Source organism: Trachemys scripta, chromosome 5 (genome assembly GCF_013100865.1).
Source record: "Trachemys scripta elegans isolate TJP31775 chromosome 5, CAS_Tse_1.0, whole genome shotgun sequence".
Taxonomy (NCBI): domain Eukaryota; kingdom Metazoa; phylum Chordata; order Testudines; family Emydidae; genus Trachemys; species Trachemys scripta.
This window is the reverse complement of record NC_048302.1, coordinates 20,724,626-20,740,220: the sequence shown is the minus strand read 5'-3', so window position 1 is coordinate 20,740,220 and position 15,595 is coordinate 20,724,626. Positions and strand designations below refer to the sequence as shown.

The following is a 15,595-nucleotide window of genomic DNA, read 5'->3' as shown; positions in this document are numbered from 1 at the left end:
TAAATTCATGGAGGATAGGTCCATCAATGGCTATTAGCCAGGATGGTCAGGAATGGTGTCCCCAGCCTCTGTTTGCCAGAAGCTGGGAATGAGCGACAGGGATGGATCACTTGATTACCTGTTCTGTTCATTCCCTGTGGGGCACCTGGCATTGGTCACTGTCGGAAGACACGATACTGGGCTAGATGGACCTTTGGGCTGACCCAGTCGGGCCATTCTTATGTTCTTATCTGAAATTAGTAGAAACAGCAAGGTGTAAAGATGGAAGATGTCTTTTCCAAATGGCAGAGGAGAAGACTCACGTGAACAGTGGCAAGATTCTGGGATTAAGGAAAGAAGAAGCGTGGAGGTAGCCAAGAGAAAGTAGGTCTGTGTATTACGCTGGGGCAAGACCATGAAAGGTTTTGAAAACAAGAAGGACAATTGTGAACTTGTATCCTAAAATGAATGGGGAAGTAGAGACATACATGAATTTAAATGAACCATTAAACAAAGTAAAATGTAGAGTACTATCCACAGAAATGAGTACAGTGAGTAAAAAAATGTTACCACCATTTTAACTGTTTCTACTTGTTTGATCAGTATTCTCCATTTAGAGACTGATGCAAAGCACATTGAAGTCAACAGGAGTCTTTGCCTTGACTTCAATGGGCTATGGATCATTGCCCAATTTTTTTATTTGTGTGTGTGTGTGTTTGTTGTGCTGCCATCAGCCCTGAGAAACCATTTTGGCACTGTCTGCACATGACTGAGAGATTTAGAGCTGAACAGTGAGCCTTAGAAGTCTTGTATTATAAAAGCGTCTTCACTTTTGAGTGTCTGAATATCTATCATTAAATAGAGTGTGGGTGGTGAGAAGGGTTCCCTTTACACAGTCTTGTTTAAAAGCACCAGAAATACAACCATATATTTAAAGAACTGCTTTAAGGTGCATTAAGATAAAAACACAAGAATCTGAGCACATACTTTTTTACTGTGTATAATGGAGGGGGGAAACCTTTTCTTTCTCCTAAGTAATGTAACCTGCTATCCCCAAAGTCAGGGGTAGTAAATTCGCACCTAGCCTGGCATTTTGGGGAGTCAGCAATTCTCATGTTTCCTATTATGCAAAAAAACAGAAGAAAAAACTTTTTTTATTCCCCAAGGTCCCAATCCTGCAATTCCTTGCATCTACATGGAACCCCAATAGCCTCTGACCCTTTGCAGAAAGCCAGAACAATGTATATGTAAGACTTAAATCCCACAAAAGCCCCGTTTTCCGGGGTTAAGTGTTGCATAGACCTTATTCTGACCCTCTGCATGGGGTGAATTTCACACAAAATCCAGAACCATTGTTCCTTTTTATGTTCTACTTTTTATCACTATGTGAATTTGACGAAATTCAACATATCCTCCTGGAAATCTGGAAGGAAAATACTATGTGTATGGTTTATCAAATTGTAAAGAAAAGCTTTTGGTTGTGTGCTTATATCCCAGGAGTGGCTGTAGGATAATTGGGGGAGAATAAAAATACTTCCTTGAGCCACAGGTTAAGAGATCTCCCATGGGTTTGGAAGCTATCAAATATTCCGGAGAAATACTTCACATATACATTATGCAACATAAAATTCCTGTGATGCTAATTGATTTCCAGTGTTATATACTAGTAAAGTGTACTCCTGAGTGAGAATTTTATATATAGTGCTTCTGAATGACCTATCAAATTTTGAACCTGAGATACCAAAGCTGCATATCCAACAGCTAAAAAAACCCAAACAAACCCTAGAGCAGGGATCGGCAACCTTTAGCACACAGCCCGTCAGGGAAATCCACTGACGGGACGGGACGGTTTGTTTACCAGCAGCATTCGCAGGTTTGCCCGATCGCGGCTCCCACTGGCCAGAGTTCACCATTCCAGGCCAATGGGGGTGCGGGAAGCGGCATGGGCCAAGCGACATGCTGGCTTAGAGAGACAAGATGGATGAGGTAATATCTTTTATTGGGCCAGCTTCTATCGGTGAGAGAGACAAGCTTTTGAGCTACACAGAGCTTTTCCTCATGTCTGGGAAACTAACTTAGGCCAGGTCTACACTACAAACTTACATCAGTATAACTACGTTGCTCAAAGGGGTCTGAAAAATCCACCCCCTTGAGCACTGTAATTATACTGACCTACCCCCTGGTGTAGACAGCGCTATGCCAACATGAGCGCTTCTCCCATTGACATAACTACCACCTCTTGCAGAGGTGGATTAACTATGCCAAAGGCCAAAGCTCTCCCTTCGGCATAGTAGCATCTTCATTAAAGTGCTATAGTGAAGCAGCTGCACCCCTGCAGAGCTGTACATGTAGACAAGCTCTCAGAGTCTCATTGCTAAATACAAGATGGAACAAATTGTTTAGCGTAAGTAGTTAACAAATATTTCAAGGGATCATTTAACCTCTTTATGCCTCATTATGTCTCATTTTCCCATGGTGGCAATACTTTCCTACTTCCCTCCCCCTACTGGGATATCACGAGGATAAACACATTAATGTTTCAAAGACATTCAGGTACTGTGGGGATGGGGACTATATAAGTATATAGGGCGAAGGAAATGGAAGGAGAAATTCAAATAGAAAAATGATCAAAGCTGAACAGCCTAAAGATGAGACACTGCAGAGCAAGTGTATTAATGACATTATCCTTGCAAAGTGACATATCCATAATAAGGAGAAGAGGGTTTTACAGCAGCTAGGAGGTTTTCATCACAGCATCTACTGAAATTAAATCAAATAAAATTTATTTTTCTACGTATTGCTTTTTGTTGTTGGGGATGGAGGGATTCTGGTGGGAAGTCCATTGCCAACATTGACATCATTACAGTTTCTCAATAAAACCTGTAAAATATAAAAGCCCTATGCTGTTTGCCTGATTTGTTTTTAAAGGGACCAAGTTAATATATCTGTTTCTGAGCAGATATTATGAAACCATGCAGTCTAATCTCAGACTAGAAATCAATATTTGTTCTTCCCTCTACAGAGTGTTCCAAAAAAATCCACCCAAACATTTTTATGTCAATACAAATTGTTCATTACTAGCATGCTGCTAAGTAAACAGGGTGTTTTAACAGAAGGAAATTTACTATGGAGATGATGGCTAGCATACAGAGGCCTACTAAGACCAAAAATAGCTTCACATACAAGGCATTTTTCTCAATGAATAAACGAATCATAGAAAACAACAACAAAATGATGAGTTAGACAGTGACCCTTTGAAAGTACAAAGCTGACAACTGGCATGGATGCCACATACAGTAGAGAGCTTAGTGAACACCAAAATACTTAAGGCAAATCTCAAACAATGACTCGGAGAGAACAGAATTAAAAACAGAAATGTATCTGTCATCCTAAAGATGAATTCATTAAACCCTGAACCTGCTAGTGACTGCCATTGGATGCACCTAAGTGCCTATGTGGAGATTCCTACTTCATATAGGATGTGTGTTTAAAAAAAAGACATGGGGAAATTGTTTTTAAAAACTCTTCCCCTTCCCCAGCCCAGTAAAATGTGTCAGAGAAGGTCTAACATGACAGTGTGATACTATTTATCAAGTATCACCTCCAAAAAGCAATATCATTCTGAGTGATACCATAGTAGTAGCCGTTTTAATTTGTGCCCTCATCTCTTTCAAAAGTGTTGTTTCCAGGAATGATAGTAAAGAAACAGAGACACCAACCACAATCCAAAAACAACATGTTTAGAAAATTACGCATCCTCCCTAATAACCTCAACACACTTTGTTTTAGGAGCTAACTACTTCCATTTCCCTCAAATGATTCAGTCTCTCCCTAAACAAAAAGCAGTCACCAAGGAAATAGGGCAGCATAATTTGCAGAAAGTTAAACTGCTAAATGATTTGGTGAAGATGATAGAACTACTAGTGAAATAACAATTGCTAGGTGTTAAGCAAGGGAACATTTCCTCCACAAATATAAAAGGATTTTAATAATCTCCTGAGTGAACTATGTGAAAGTTGCATCATGTTTCTGAGGGTACATCTACATTGCAATTGGAGGTATGATTGTAGCATAGGTAGGCATATCTCATTTCCTTCACTTCCACTGACAATCATAACTGGTGGACATCATCTATAATTAACTAAGAGTATCTAGTTACAAATTTTGCTGACACCATAAACGATAAAGGGAAAAGGCACATTTTTTCTGTTATAAGTTTTTTTCTTATCTAGCATTCTGCATACTATTGTTAATTTCTATCAGAGATAGCCATAAATGTTAGGTGTGAATTGCAAATTACGATCTTTTTTCCCCCCAAGAGTACAATGAAGTATAATATTCATAATGTCTTTAAATTGGTACAGTAGTTAAATTTTGAAGTCTGTGTGTGTGTGTGTGTGTGTCTAAAGTTTAGGTGTATATGGATGCTGTTTTAGCATGGACCATCCTTGCTTTTAAATTTCAGCTACTCCCCCGCTCCCTTCCTGCTACTTGGTCTTCATACAATGTTTTTCTCTTTCTGCTTATGTGAGATTAATTATAACCAACTCTGTATAGTAAAATCAGATTAAAAAGCTTTACAGAGGGAGGTAGAACAGAGAGGATTTCTTATATGAAAATGCTAAATAAAAATAAAACAAATCATGTGTCTGTATATGCATATATAGCACACAGAGAGTGCATGTGTGTATATCTGTATATATCATTTCAGGTTTTATTTTCCTTTGTACAGGCACATATTCTTCCTTGAACTCTTTTTAAAGATGATATTGTGAGATTTAAATCCTATTAAGCTTAATGGGTGTTATAAGGTAAAAATGAAAAGATTAAAAACCTTTATCAGTGCTTTCAGGAGGACACGGTGTAATATTAATAAGAACTTGTAATGAGACTGCTCCATACTGGTTACAGATTCCAGTAGCTATCTGCATTGAGCTCATGACATACATTTTGTTAAATCCAGTATCAAGACTTCAAAGCTGTGGCACTTCATTTTGGAAATGAAAGGTGTTAAATGTGGACTAATTTTCAATTAGTTTCCTTTTTAGTGACAGGTACAGCCCAGAGAACATGAATATCTAGTGCTTTAGTCCAGTTTGATTTTTTGCATTCAGATTCACTTTAGCATTCAGCTTTGGCTACTAAAAAGGGAGTGCTTTTCACCAATTTGGTTAATTTAACATACCCTCTCTACACACAGGCACATCATACATTGTTTGAAAGCTTATTATGTTTACTTTAAGATGAGGTCTCAGGTACGATGTGGAGCTGTCAAGTGGTGCCATTACCATAGAAAGGGGGATAAACAATGACAGCATCAACACCTTGTAGAAATATATACTTCAACCTTTTGCGTGTATCCAAGAAAGTGAGACAGGAAAGAAACAAAGGAAGACTGTTTTCAAAGTAATATGGTCATTACAAGTGGTACTTTTACATTTTTGTAAACATGTAGCATTCCCACTCTGTTACAGCGTGTACACACAGCGCATCATTCTCCTTTGTCCTGCACTTCACACAGTCATTTACATCAGTGCAAAGTGAGCATAAAATGCTACAAATTAGAACACTGGTGTAACTGACTACACAAGATGCAAACAACAGAATTAGGCTTGTATATTATATATAATTTTTTAAAATATGATTTATATATATAGTTCAGATTACAAAATTAAACTTTTTCTCCAAGTTTGGCTGTTCCAAAAGCATCCCAACCCCTAGTTCCCTCTATCCCATAGGAGCACTCCAAATCTCGTTATATACTGGTTGGATTTAACAACATCTCTTTGTCAACGTAAGTCAGCAGAAATTACTTTGTATCTTTATCCTGAATGTAGAGGGATACAAGAGAGTAGTTCTGCATTCCTATTTGGGGCCTAGAGGGTAGTTAACTAGTGGAACAGATTACCAAGCCATGTAATAATTTCTTCATTACTTTGAGCCTTTTAGATCAAGGTAGGCTTAAGTTCAACCACAAGCTCTTGGGCTACATGCAGAAAACATCAGGTGAAATCTGTGGCCCGAGCAAAACTTGCTCCATATTGACATAATGTCATATTGACATGCATAAGGTTTCTGGTCAGCTTTACTGTACAGAAAAAGGTTTGGTGTTATGGACTTAGCTGTCTAAGTTTTGATCTCTGCATTGTATTATTCCCCTTCCTCATTTTGGCTCTGCACTGTGGATGATGTCGGTGCTTTTTTTGGTCCTTGCTCTATTTGTAAGTATCATCAGGATCCAAGAAAGCTCAAACAGTTTTATTTGGCACAGATTTACAGATTTCAGAGTTAATGATAGATTTTAAGAGAGGATAGCTTAAGAGAAATCTTCTCATCATAACCATAGTCCTCTTCATTGACTATCAGTGCTATAATACAAGGCTTTTGCAATCTTTTATAAAATCTTTTCTGAGCAGATACTACAGGCTAAGATTTGGTATCGTTCTTCAACACCATGCTTCATCTTGCTTTTTATCCAGTTAAGACTGGAGATTGACTCTAATGTTATGATACTTCAATCTAACAAGATTAGAAGGCTTAAACCCAGCGTCTTATTTTAGGAATGAGAAAATCTGACTATTGTATTTCACTCATGAAACAGGTGCCCCAAAAGATAAAATATCCAGATTATTTTCTGTTTTTCTTCAGGGATGTCTCAGTCTTCTGATTATAAAGATTTGAGTCAATTCAAGGATAATTAGGATTTTTTTTTCTTCCTCATCATCAGCAGCATACAACTTGCCCTTTTTGTAAGTCCTTTGATTTCTCCTTTGCAGAATTGTATACAGAGCTGCGGGAGAGCTCCACTGATTAACATGACAGCAGCTGAACGCTCTTTGCCAGTGTATGCAATTCCCCTGCTGCCATCATAGGTTCATTGTCCAATGCTGACAAAATTAAGGATGCTAATCTGTGGAACTCAGTAACAAAGGGATTATTTTAAAGAGAAAAACCATAATATACAAGTGTATTGGTTTCATGCAATTCTGCTCTATTTTTGAGATAGTAGCTCTTTTTTAAAAGGCACACTTTGAACAGATTTAGAAATTTAGTTAATGGCATGAACTAATTGAAACTAGGTTAATAAAGCCCTCCAGTCAAGAAAAAGAGAAAAAAGATAAGTGTGTGTGACCATTCTCTTGTGCTTGGTGTGCTGATAAATTAGGATGGTAAAAATATACAAAGAGATGATGGAATGAGATTTGAATTCCTGTATGCCTGACTGCTAAAGGAAGAACCTTGTAAATCAAAGGATTGCTTATGAAGATTTTCATCTTGTATTTAACCAAAATACATCTTTGTTGTATACTGTTAACCAAATGCATCTGTTTAGATTTACTTTAAAATCTTTGTTACACGATGCAGAATTTCTGTTGAATTCATTTGATCACTGACTCTAGGTTTTTTTTAATTCTGTCCCTAAAGTGTTTCTCAGATATGTAGCCCATGGAGAATTATTCTAGCGCGGACTCTAAAATATTTAGGAGGTTATTCCCTGTATGGCTACCTCTGAAATCAGATTACTGCATCCTGATCCCGCTCTTCATTGAAATGTATTGAAATTACATGAACTTCGCTTTAATATGTGGAAGGTCAAAAAAAGCCTTGTATAAAGGGAACACCATAACAGCACTAATATAGGAGACAAATAATTCAGATGAAAACAATAATAACTTTGCTTGTTTATCTGCCATATACTTCCAATCTGGAATCTCAACAGCCTGTATTAATTAAAAGTAGATTTGTTAGTAATTTGAAATACTGGTTTGTTATATTGACATAAAACTCAAGTTGCATTTGCTATTTAATTTGTGTCAGATCTGGATGCAAAATAGCTATATTTACAGCAAAATTATCTTCTATGGCTACTCTGTACATGAAATGATGACAGGATATTTAATAGTGATCCACACTGCATAAGAGATTGGAGTGGAGAATAACTGTTATAATTAAATAATACTTAGCACATATGCAGCATAGCAGTTTTCATTTTCATAGCACTTTGCAAAATGATAACTCTCTAACTTTCACAGTACCCCTTTAAGGTAAGTTGATACCATCATAGTTTACTGGTGAGGAAACCAAACCATGTTGAGGCTGATATTCATAACTGCTGACCTACCGCAAGTCAATGTGAGTCGCACATGCTTTGCAGCTCAGAAAATGAGGCCCTAAGTGATCTCACTGCGGCTTCAGAGATAGGCAGTGTCAGAACTGGAATAAGAACTCTGGAGTTTCTGACTCAGGCCTGTGGTCAGATCACTTAACCGTGTCTCTTTTGTCACCTGCCTTTTGAAATAAACCTGCTGTTCCAAGGAATTTATTTTTCTATTTTCCAGAAATTAGGCTTCAGTCCTGTAAAGGGATCCCTTTCCAGGATTGTGAGGCCTTTAGTTACTTAAAACTGGATATGTAAGTGTCCCATGCATCTTCCTTTCCTTCTGTTCTCAACATCAGAAATAAATGAAAAAACCCTTCTGCTAAGAAATGATCTTCTCTGGGTTTACTTCCCAACCTGGGAGACCTCTTACATATGGTCTGTCTAAATCATGCTTGGTTATATCAGGTAGTATATTCTACATGCATGGCACAAATGGATTTAAGAGGCACTGTGACTTTATAATACCTCCCTGGTATTTTTAGGGTTATTGAGTTTAAACTCATAGCGACAGACAAGAAATATTGTGTATCTACACTGATTTTTCATCATAATGGAGGAATCAACTCTGCTGCTCAATTGCAAAGCAATGTGAAGAGTTGCAAAAACTTTAATTTGAAAGGTGATGACAAATAGCTGTAATAACTTATGCAAAATGTTCCATTTGCTTCACACAGTGGAAGTAGTGGGCAAGGCTTTCAGTTAACTGTAGAAAGACAGTGTACAGTATCCAGAAGGCAGACAGCCATGATTGACTTTAAGTTACTGCAGGATAACGGGACATTTTTCATTGTTCTCTTCCTACTTTATAAAACCTTCAGCATTAAATCTTTTACACCTTGCCTGCTTGTAGCTGTGCTTTATTAGTTACAGCAATGAACTTATTCAGGGATAATTTAGCTTAGCAAATTGAATGGATAGCTTCATTCCTGCCTTAAATGTCCATATCTTGCTGCAAAGCATGGCCATTTTCTGAAGCCTCCTCTTGAAATGAGGATGCTGGATGCTTCAATTCTCTGACACTCTGCTGGACTACTCCTTAAAAGGACACTATGGGGGTGGGGGTGTGCATTTAACATATACTATATCTTTTTTTATTAGTAAGTTAATAAAGGTGGTAGGGAAATTGGAGAGGGAGAAAATAAATTCCTTTGATTTATGGTTACTTAGTCCATTTTGTGCCTGGTGATACTACAGGTGACAAATTCACCAGTTTCTGGCTCTTTTCAAGACACTACTGGAGGTTTCCCATTCATTATTTCTGTGTATTGGGCTTTGTTTCTGTAGCATAGTGGATGTTGCCCTTGCCAGAAGGCAGCATTAGTTGATCGCTAGGAGCCGATTCAGGTTATTGTAAAAACTATAGTGTTGATTCCGGTGCAGCCGGAAATCAATAAAGAAGAGTGCTTTTTAACCGACTAAAATGAAGAACAATTACCTACGGTAGATAAATTACATTCTGAATTGGATCATTCCCTACACTGGGAGCTGGTGGGCACAAAACTGAGGTGTTGTAGAAATTAAGCAGTTGACATGGTGACAGATGGGGTATACCAAAGAACCGATTTAACCTGTGTTGGTAAATTAGATGGGTGGTTATATAAATTGTCAGAGCTAAGAAAGTTCTTCAAAGCAAGTTGGGAGGGCTTCATTTTTTTATTTTTTTATTTTTTATTTTTTTTTGGAGAAGGGTTTATCATGTTCACCCTTTTGTTTTTTACTCTTGGCTTCCTTACATAGCCTTGTTGTCTATGAACTTTTGGGCCAAGGGTGATTAAAGTGTAGTTGTGACATGAACAGGGGAGTGCAAAGTAAGCTGTGCTTCAGCATTTGTATTACATTAACAGACTCATCCTGCCTTCTTTGCATGCCCACAACTCCAGTCCCACTGAAGTAAATGGGAGTTATGGGTCTTCAAGGAACATGGAATCAGTCTTCAGGCCCCTGCCAGATTAATATTTGTCTCTGGAATGACTTCTCCTCAGCACCTCCACAACACAAATATCCATAGAGTCCTTAGGCCGAGACTTCTTGTTTTGGTTTCATTCTTAGGTAGCATTTTTATTTTGGGTTTTATTTGGATGTCCGTGTGTACTGGGGAGGGGGACTTTTTTCTGCTCTATCAGAATTATGTATTTGGGAAAGTTGCTCTATTTGTAAGAATAATATTTTAGTAATTTTAAAGCACCCAGAAGCCTTTGGGCATAAGTGCCTTAAAATTGATTTTTTCGTTAGCTCTCTGCTATTATTTTATATAATTACGTTACCACAAACCAGTCAACAGTAATATCCATTTTCAAACGCCCTCCAGCACAATTGTTTTTCCGTTAACCATTGTCACATTTCACTCATTGGATTTGAAAATGGAAAATGATGAATGGCTCCAGTGTTTTTTATGGCATGTTCCATTTCTAAGCTTTCTGCAGGGATATTCAAATCTCATTTATTTAAGATTTTTTTACTACACAAGATAAATTTACCCTTTTAAGAATCTGTTTGCCCCCTAAGATGCCTGTAAAACACCTCCCGCTCTCACACAGGAGCTCTCTAAACAATCCCCAGGACTACGCATATTCAAAGAATAATTTCAATGAGAATTCTTTATGGCAGGCTTAAGAACCAGTTCAGTCTTTACCATTTCAGTCTGAACTGATTTAGTGCCAGCGTGGATAGTTCTAAAACAGCTGAGAACCATCTCACAGAACTGGTCAAAAAATTTTAACTGGAAATCCCTATGAAATATGTCATTTCATTGAAATAAAAATTTTCATTAGGAAAATGTCAATTTTGATATTTTTTTATTTTCTGACCAGAAAATTTAAAACAACTCATCTGTTTGTTTCAAATTGACATTTCAGATTGAAATGAAAATGTACATTTCCTTTTGGCTGAAAATGTCATTGTGTGTCAGTCTTTGGAAACTAAAAAATGTTTACAGCATGCAATTTATAGGAGACGTATATATTTTATTCTATATATTCAAAAAGGGTCTAAGGTTGTGGGAAACATTATAGGCTACACTATTTCTCATGCTAAAGCCCCCTTTGCTGATCTAGAGGGCAAAGTATCCACAAAGGGGGTAGATGCAGTCAGTTGGGAATTCCCGTGGCATGGAGGAGATTGTAGATGGTGCAGGGAGTATGACTTAAAGAAAGGGAGCATGGCTGGACTTCTGCAGCTCTTCAGCAAACATCAGTTGGCATACTGGCTTCCTGGAACTCATCAAGCAGGGCCAGCTCCAGGCACCAGGTGCTTGGGGCAGCCAATGGAAAAGGGCAGCACATCCGGCAATTCGGCGGCAGGTCCCTTGGTCCCTCTGGGCTGGAAGGACCTGCCGCTGAAGTGCCACTGATTGCGACTCCCCCGCCCCCGCCGCTTGGGGCGGCAAAAACCCGGAGCTGGCCCTGTCAGCAAGCTAGCAAAGTTTAGGGCAGCTTTGAGGCTTCTCTAAGCTATGCAGGAGACCACGATGGTATGGATTGGGGTCCTGCCTCTCAGCAGCATCTAGTGTATATTGGGTGCAGCCGAGACTCAAGCCCCAAATGCTGAGGGTTTAGCATGAAAATACTGCAGAACATGTCTCCTGGAAACTGATCCATTAGCAAGTAAAAACCAGCAACATTTCAGCAACTTTTCTTAAAACTGGGACATGATTTTTTTCCCTCCCACAGGGGTATTCTTACAGTCCATTCTGGATTTTTCACACACCTCTTATTGCGAGTGGCTGGTTCAAAAAATTCAGAGTAATGGCAAATCTGACTAATTTTTTTTGTTAAGTCAGCCTCAATCACATGTCAACAAAAATGTACAATAACATTTTGAAACTATTTGCCTTATGATTTTTTTATGTGGCTGCTTAAATGATGTTTAAATATCGTTAATGTTAGGGCAGTGTGGCCAATAGATATTTTCTCTTTGTATCCACCCAATTTTCCTGTTAGGCCAATACCATGTGCTTTTGAAAATCCCTCTTCAATGTCTAAGACAGCTTCTGGTACATAATGCCTCCAAAAGAATCTGAACCTGTGCATCAGTATAATCTGCCCATGCCTTGACAAGCCCTTCATAAAGAAGTATATAAATCACATTCGCTGTATTTGTTCTACCCTTCATTTGGGATGAATACAAAATTAATAGAAAACTATGTGAACTGATTCAGTTTGTCATGGAAAAAATATACAAATCTCATTATGGATTCATTGAAATATCTCAAAATACCATTTAGCAAACTCAGAGTATAAGGCTTGGGAGTAGATTTCGTTCCCCTGGCTCCCAGTTGCAATGCTTGAGCACATAAAAGAAAATGGCAGTATAAATGTCAAAAGGTAATCACTATGTCCTGGCAGCATTCAGTGGCACCAACATTATAGTGTGATATTGGTCTTTTAGCACAAGAGAACGACAGAACTAGGTTGCTGAACAGTACCAAGAAAGTGAGACATAGATATAAAACAGAGGGGAAATTATGTTCCAAAATAACTTTTAAAATAGGGTGCAATTGATGCTATTATAACCTGTTTCTCAAATAATAACTGGAGCTTGGTAACCTTACTACTTATTGAAAGAAAAGCAAAATATAAAATGCACTGAAAGTTATAAAATACCTTTTAAAGAACTCCCTGGAAACATCACAATGTCTGTGTGTCTCCCTCTCATGCATACACATTTTTGGTCATTAAAAGGAATGAATTTTCAGTGTTTTTGACTTCTTCCATGGAGAATTTGCTTTCCAAATTCACTTAAATGTGGCATTGGAATTTTTTTTTTTCAGGCAACTTGGAGTTAGACATTTGATATTAAAATATACAGACATGAAGTTTTGTTATGAATACATATGAGCCTAAATTTCAAGTTCTGAAAGCTTATCAGGAACATAGTCAGTAGTTGCTGCCGCTGGCCTTCAGTGTAAGGGAGACATAGTTATGGTAACTATAAATTATCTCACACATTTAAAGTTAAGCATGTTCTAAGTTGAACTGAAACAAAGTAACTCAGAACTGGTTTTCTAGATATTAATTACTATTATGATAAAGATGGGCTCAAAAAATCTGTTCTGAGTCATGGGACCTCTCTGTGTATCTTTTGTTTCATTAAAGAATTTGACTTTTCAATGTAACCAGATTTTTAATAAAAAATTCCCAAATTCTACATATTTAAATATGTTTTTTCAAAGTTTTTTTAAAAATATAAATAAGTAATATTTTCATTTTATAGTGACAGTACCCTGAGTTCTCCTAGTGCTTGAGATACGTCTCTTACTTTAATCAGCCAACACTGAATGCCTAGCCCAGGCAGCCACCACTGAGAGTGTTTTGCATGTGCTGTCTCATTTTGCTCTTAATATGTGCTTTTGCTAATGCCTTTTTTCCCCATTTCTGTTTCCCCCCCAGGCTACATATCTAAACAAAGTTGTGAGCCAAAACCTCAACACAAGGGACAGAAAGTCAGCACATACTCCCACCGAGGACCCTTTTAGATATTCATTGGGCAACCAAGCAACTGCCTACGAAAGCAAAAGCTGTCAGCTGTCAAGTCTGTGTCTGAGTAACCTCCTGAAAGATAAAGAAATAGTGGAAGTCATCAAGCACACAAGAGACACATATGAGACCCTCACTTCAGAGGTCACCCAGAATGTTTTGGCCAGCGCTACACAAAATACAACCAAGCCAACACCCAAGACGGAGAGCTTCCCAGGGTTGGCTGGGGCGCCGAAGGATCAGACTGCTGTACCCCGGCAGCATTCCACTTTCACGGGGAGATTTGGACAGCCTCCGAGGGGACCCATCTCCTTACACATGTACAGCAGGAAAAATGTTTTCCTCCACCACAACTTACACACGGCAGAGCTGCAGACTTTAGGCCAAAAAGATGGCTAACTGAGTCCTCATATTCTTGGTGTAGAAAGAGATACAGTCAGTTAAGGGGGAACATTGCTCATCTAGAGCTCAGTCTTAAGTTCTCATCTGCTGCTACCTTTAATTTTTTAACTTTTAGCATTGTACATGGGCTCCATATTTTCCCTGTTTAGGGAGGGTGGGGATGGGGTGGACTAGCATGTTAACTTAAGTAACTAGATTGAATTGTCTTGCCGAAGTCACCATATGTATAATAAATGGGACCATCTTGCTGGGATCTCTAGTCCAAAATAGGCCCAATATTTTTCTCATCTTTTTGCCTCTGTAAACCACTGACAACATTGAAGTTTTCCAGCAGGTGATCTCAAATAGCAATGTATTTATTTAATAATGTTACTGTGAAAGTAGATGTGAGGAATGAGTAGGTAAGTAACTAGTAAACACTCCTGAATTGTATAGAGATAAGGAAGATAATGAGACTGAAGTCTTTGAGGCACTCTCTTTGTATCATGTTTTTTGTTTCTTTGAACAATGACATTTGCTCACATATAAACTAGAGATTCACTGGCTTCTGTTGTGTGAATTTTGAGAATGCCTCATCACACCAGTAGAGGAAGAGACTGCTTTTAATTTTCTTCTAAATGTTCAGTTCACACAGGTTCACCAAGGATTTCAGACAGAGTAATTGGAATTCAAATTGAGAGTGACAGCTTTGATCCTCCAAAAACTTTGTGTTTTACTATTTTTGTTGTATTATGATGTCACATTTTAGTGATATTTGTTGTACTTTCACAGATGAACAGTACAGACTATCAGGCTGTGTCATCATCTAATGTCATGCCACATTCCAGTGTATCAAACTGAAAATGGATGAAAGACTAAAGTAATTCCATTGTCTTATCCAGTCCTTATCGGCTGATGTCCAAATTACTCTAATGTAAATCATCATCAGAGGGGTAGCCGTGTTAGTCTGGATCTGTAAAAAGCAACAGAGAGTCCTGTGGCATCTTTAAGACTAACAGATGTATTGGAGCATAAGCTTTCATGGGTGAATACCCATGCATCTGACGAAGTGGGTATTCACCCACGAAAGCTTATGCTCTAATACTTCTGCTAGACTTAAAGGTGCCACAGGCCTCTGTCGCTTTTTGTAAATCAGCATGTCTCCAAGGCTACATCTGTGGTTAATGATCTGGAATAGTTGATGACTTGGACTAACTCTGCATGTTTGGTAGTCTACTGTCATATTACACACCTGCTGAAACCCATATATTCCTAGCTGACCTACAGCATTCTAGTCTCAGAGGAACTTGAAGTAATCTGATCACACTGAAGAGCTTGCAAACATGCCAATGACACACAATCCTGTTTGCCCCTTCCAACAGACTTGAAACTGAGTGGCTAAGACAAGATATGCTAAACATGTGGCATATACAAAACTTGATTCTTAGCCTAACATGTCTCTGATGGCAGGTAATCTGTTTGAATAATAAACCATATAATAGTTTGCTCTTGAATAACAAGAATCTCCTGCATTTCAGGGCATAAGAAGCGGACCAAAAAATCTGAATAAGGTCACCTCTCTTTTTATTTATGAGAAAGT

The 15,595-nt window shown here is 38.1% G+C and overlaps 1 protein-coding gene across 1 annotated transcript in view; it reads left to right on the top strand.

The window, feature by feature from the left end:
• CCSER1 (coiled-coil serine rich protein 1) overlaps positions 1-15,028 on the top strand; it is a 1,080,955-nt gene extending 1,065,927 nt beyond the window's left edge. Inside the window, exon 10 of the mRNA XM_034771263.1 lies at positions 13,528-15,028. Coding sequence (XP_034627154.1) covers positions 13,528-14,013 — 486 coding nt within the window. The 3' untranslated portion in view covers positions 14,014-15,028. The remainder of the gene's footprint in view (positions 1-13,527) is intronic.
• The last annotated feature ends 567 nt before the right edge of the window (positions 15,029-15,595 follow it).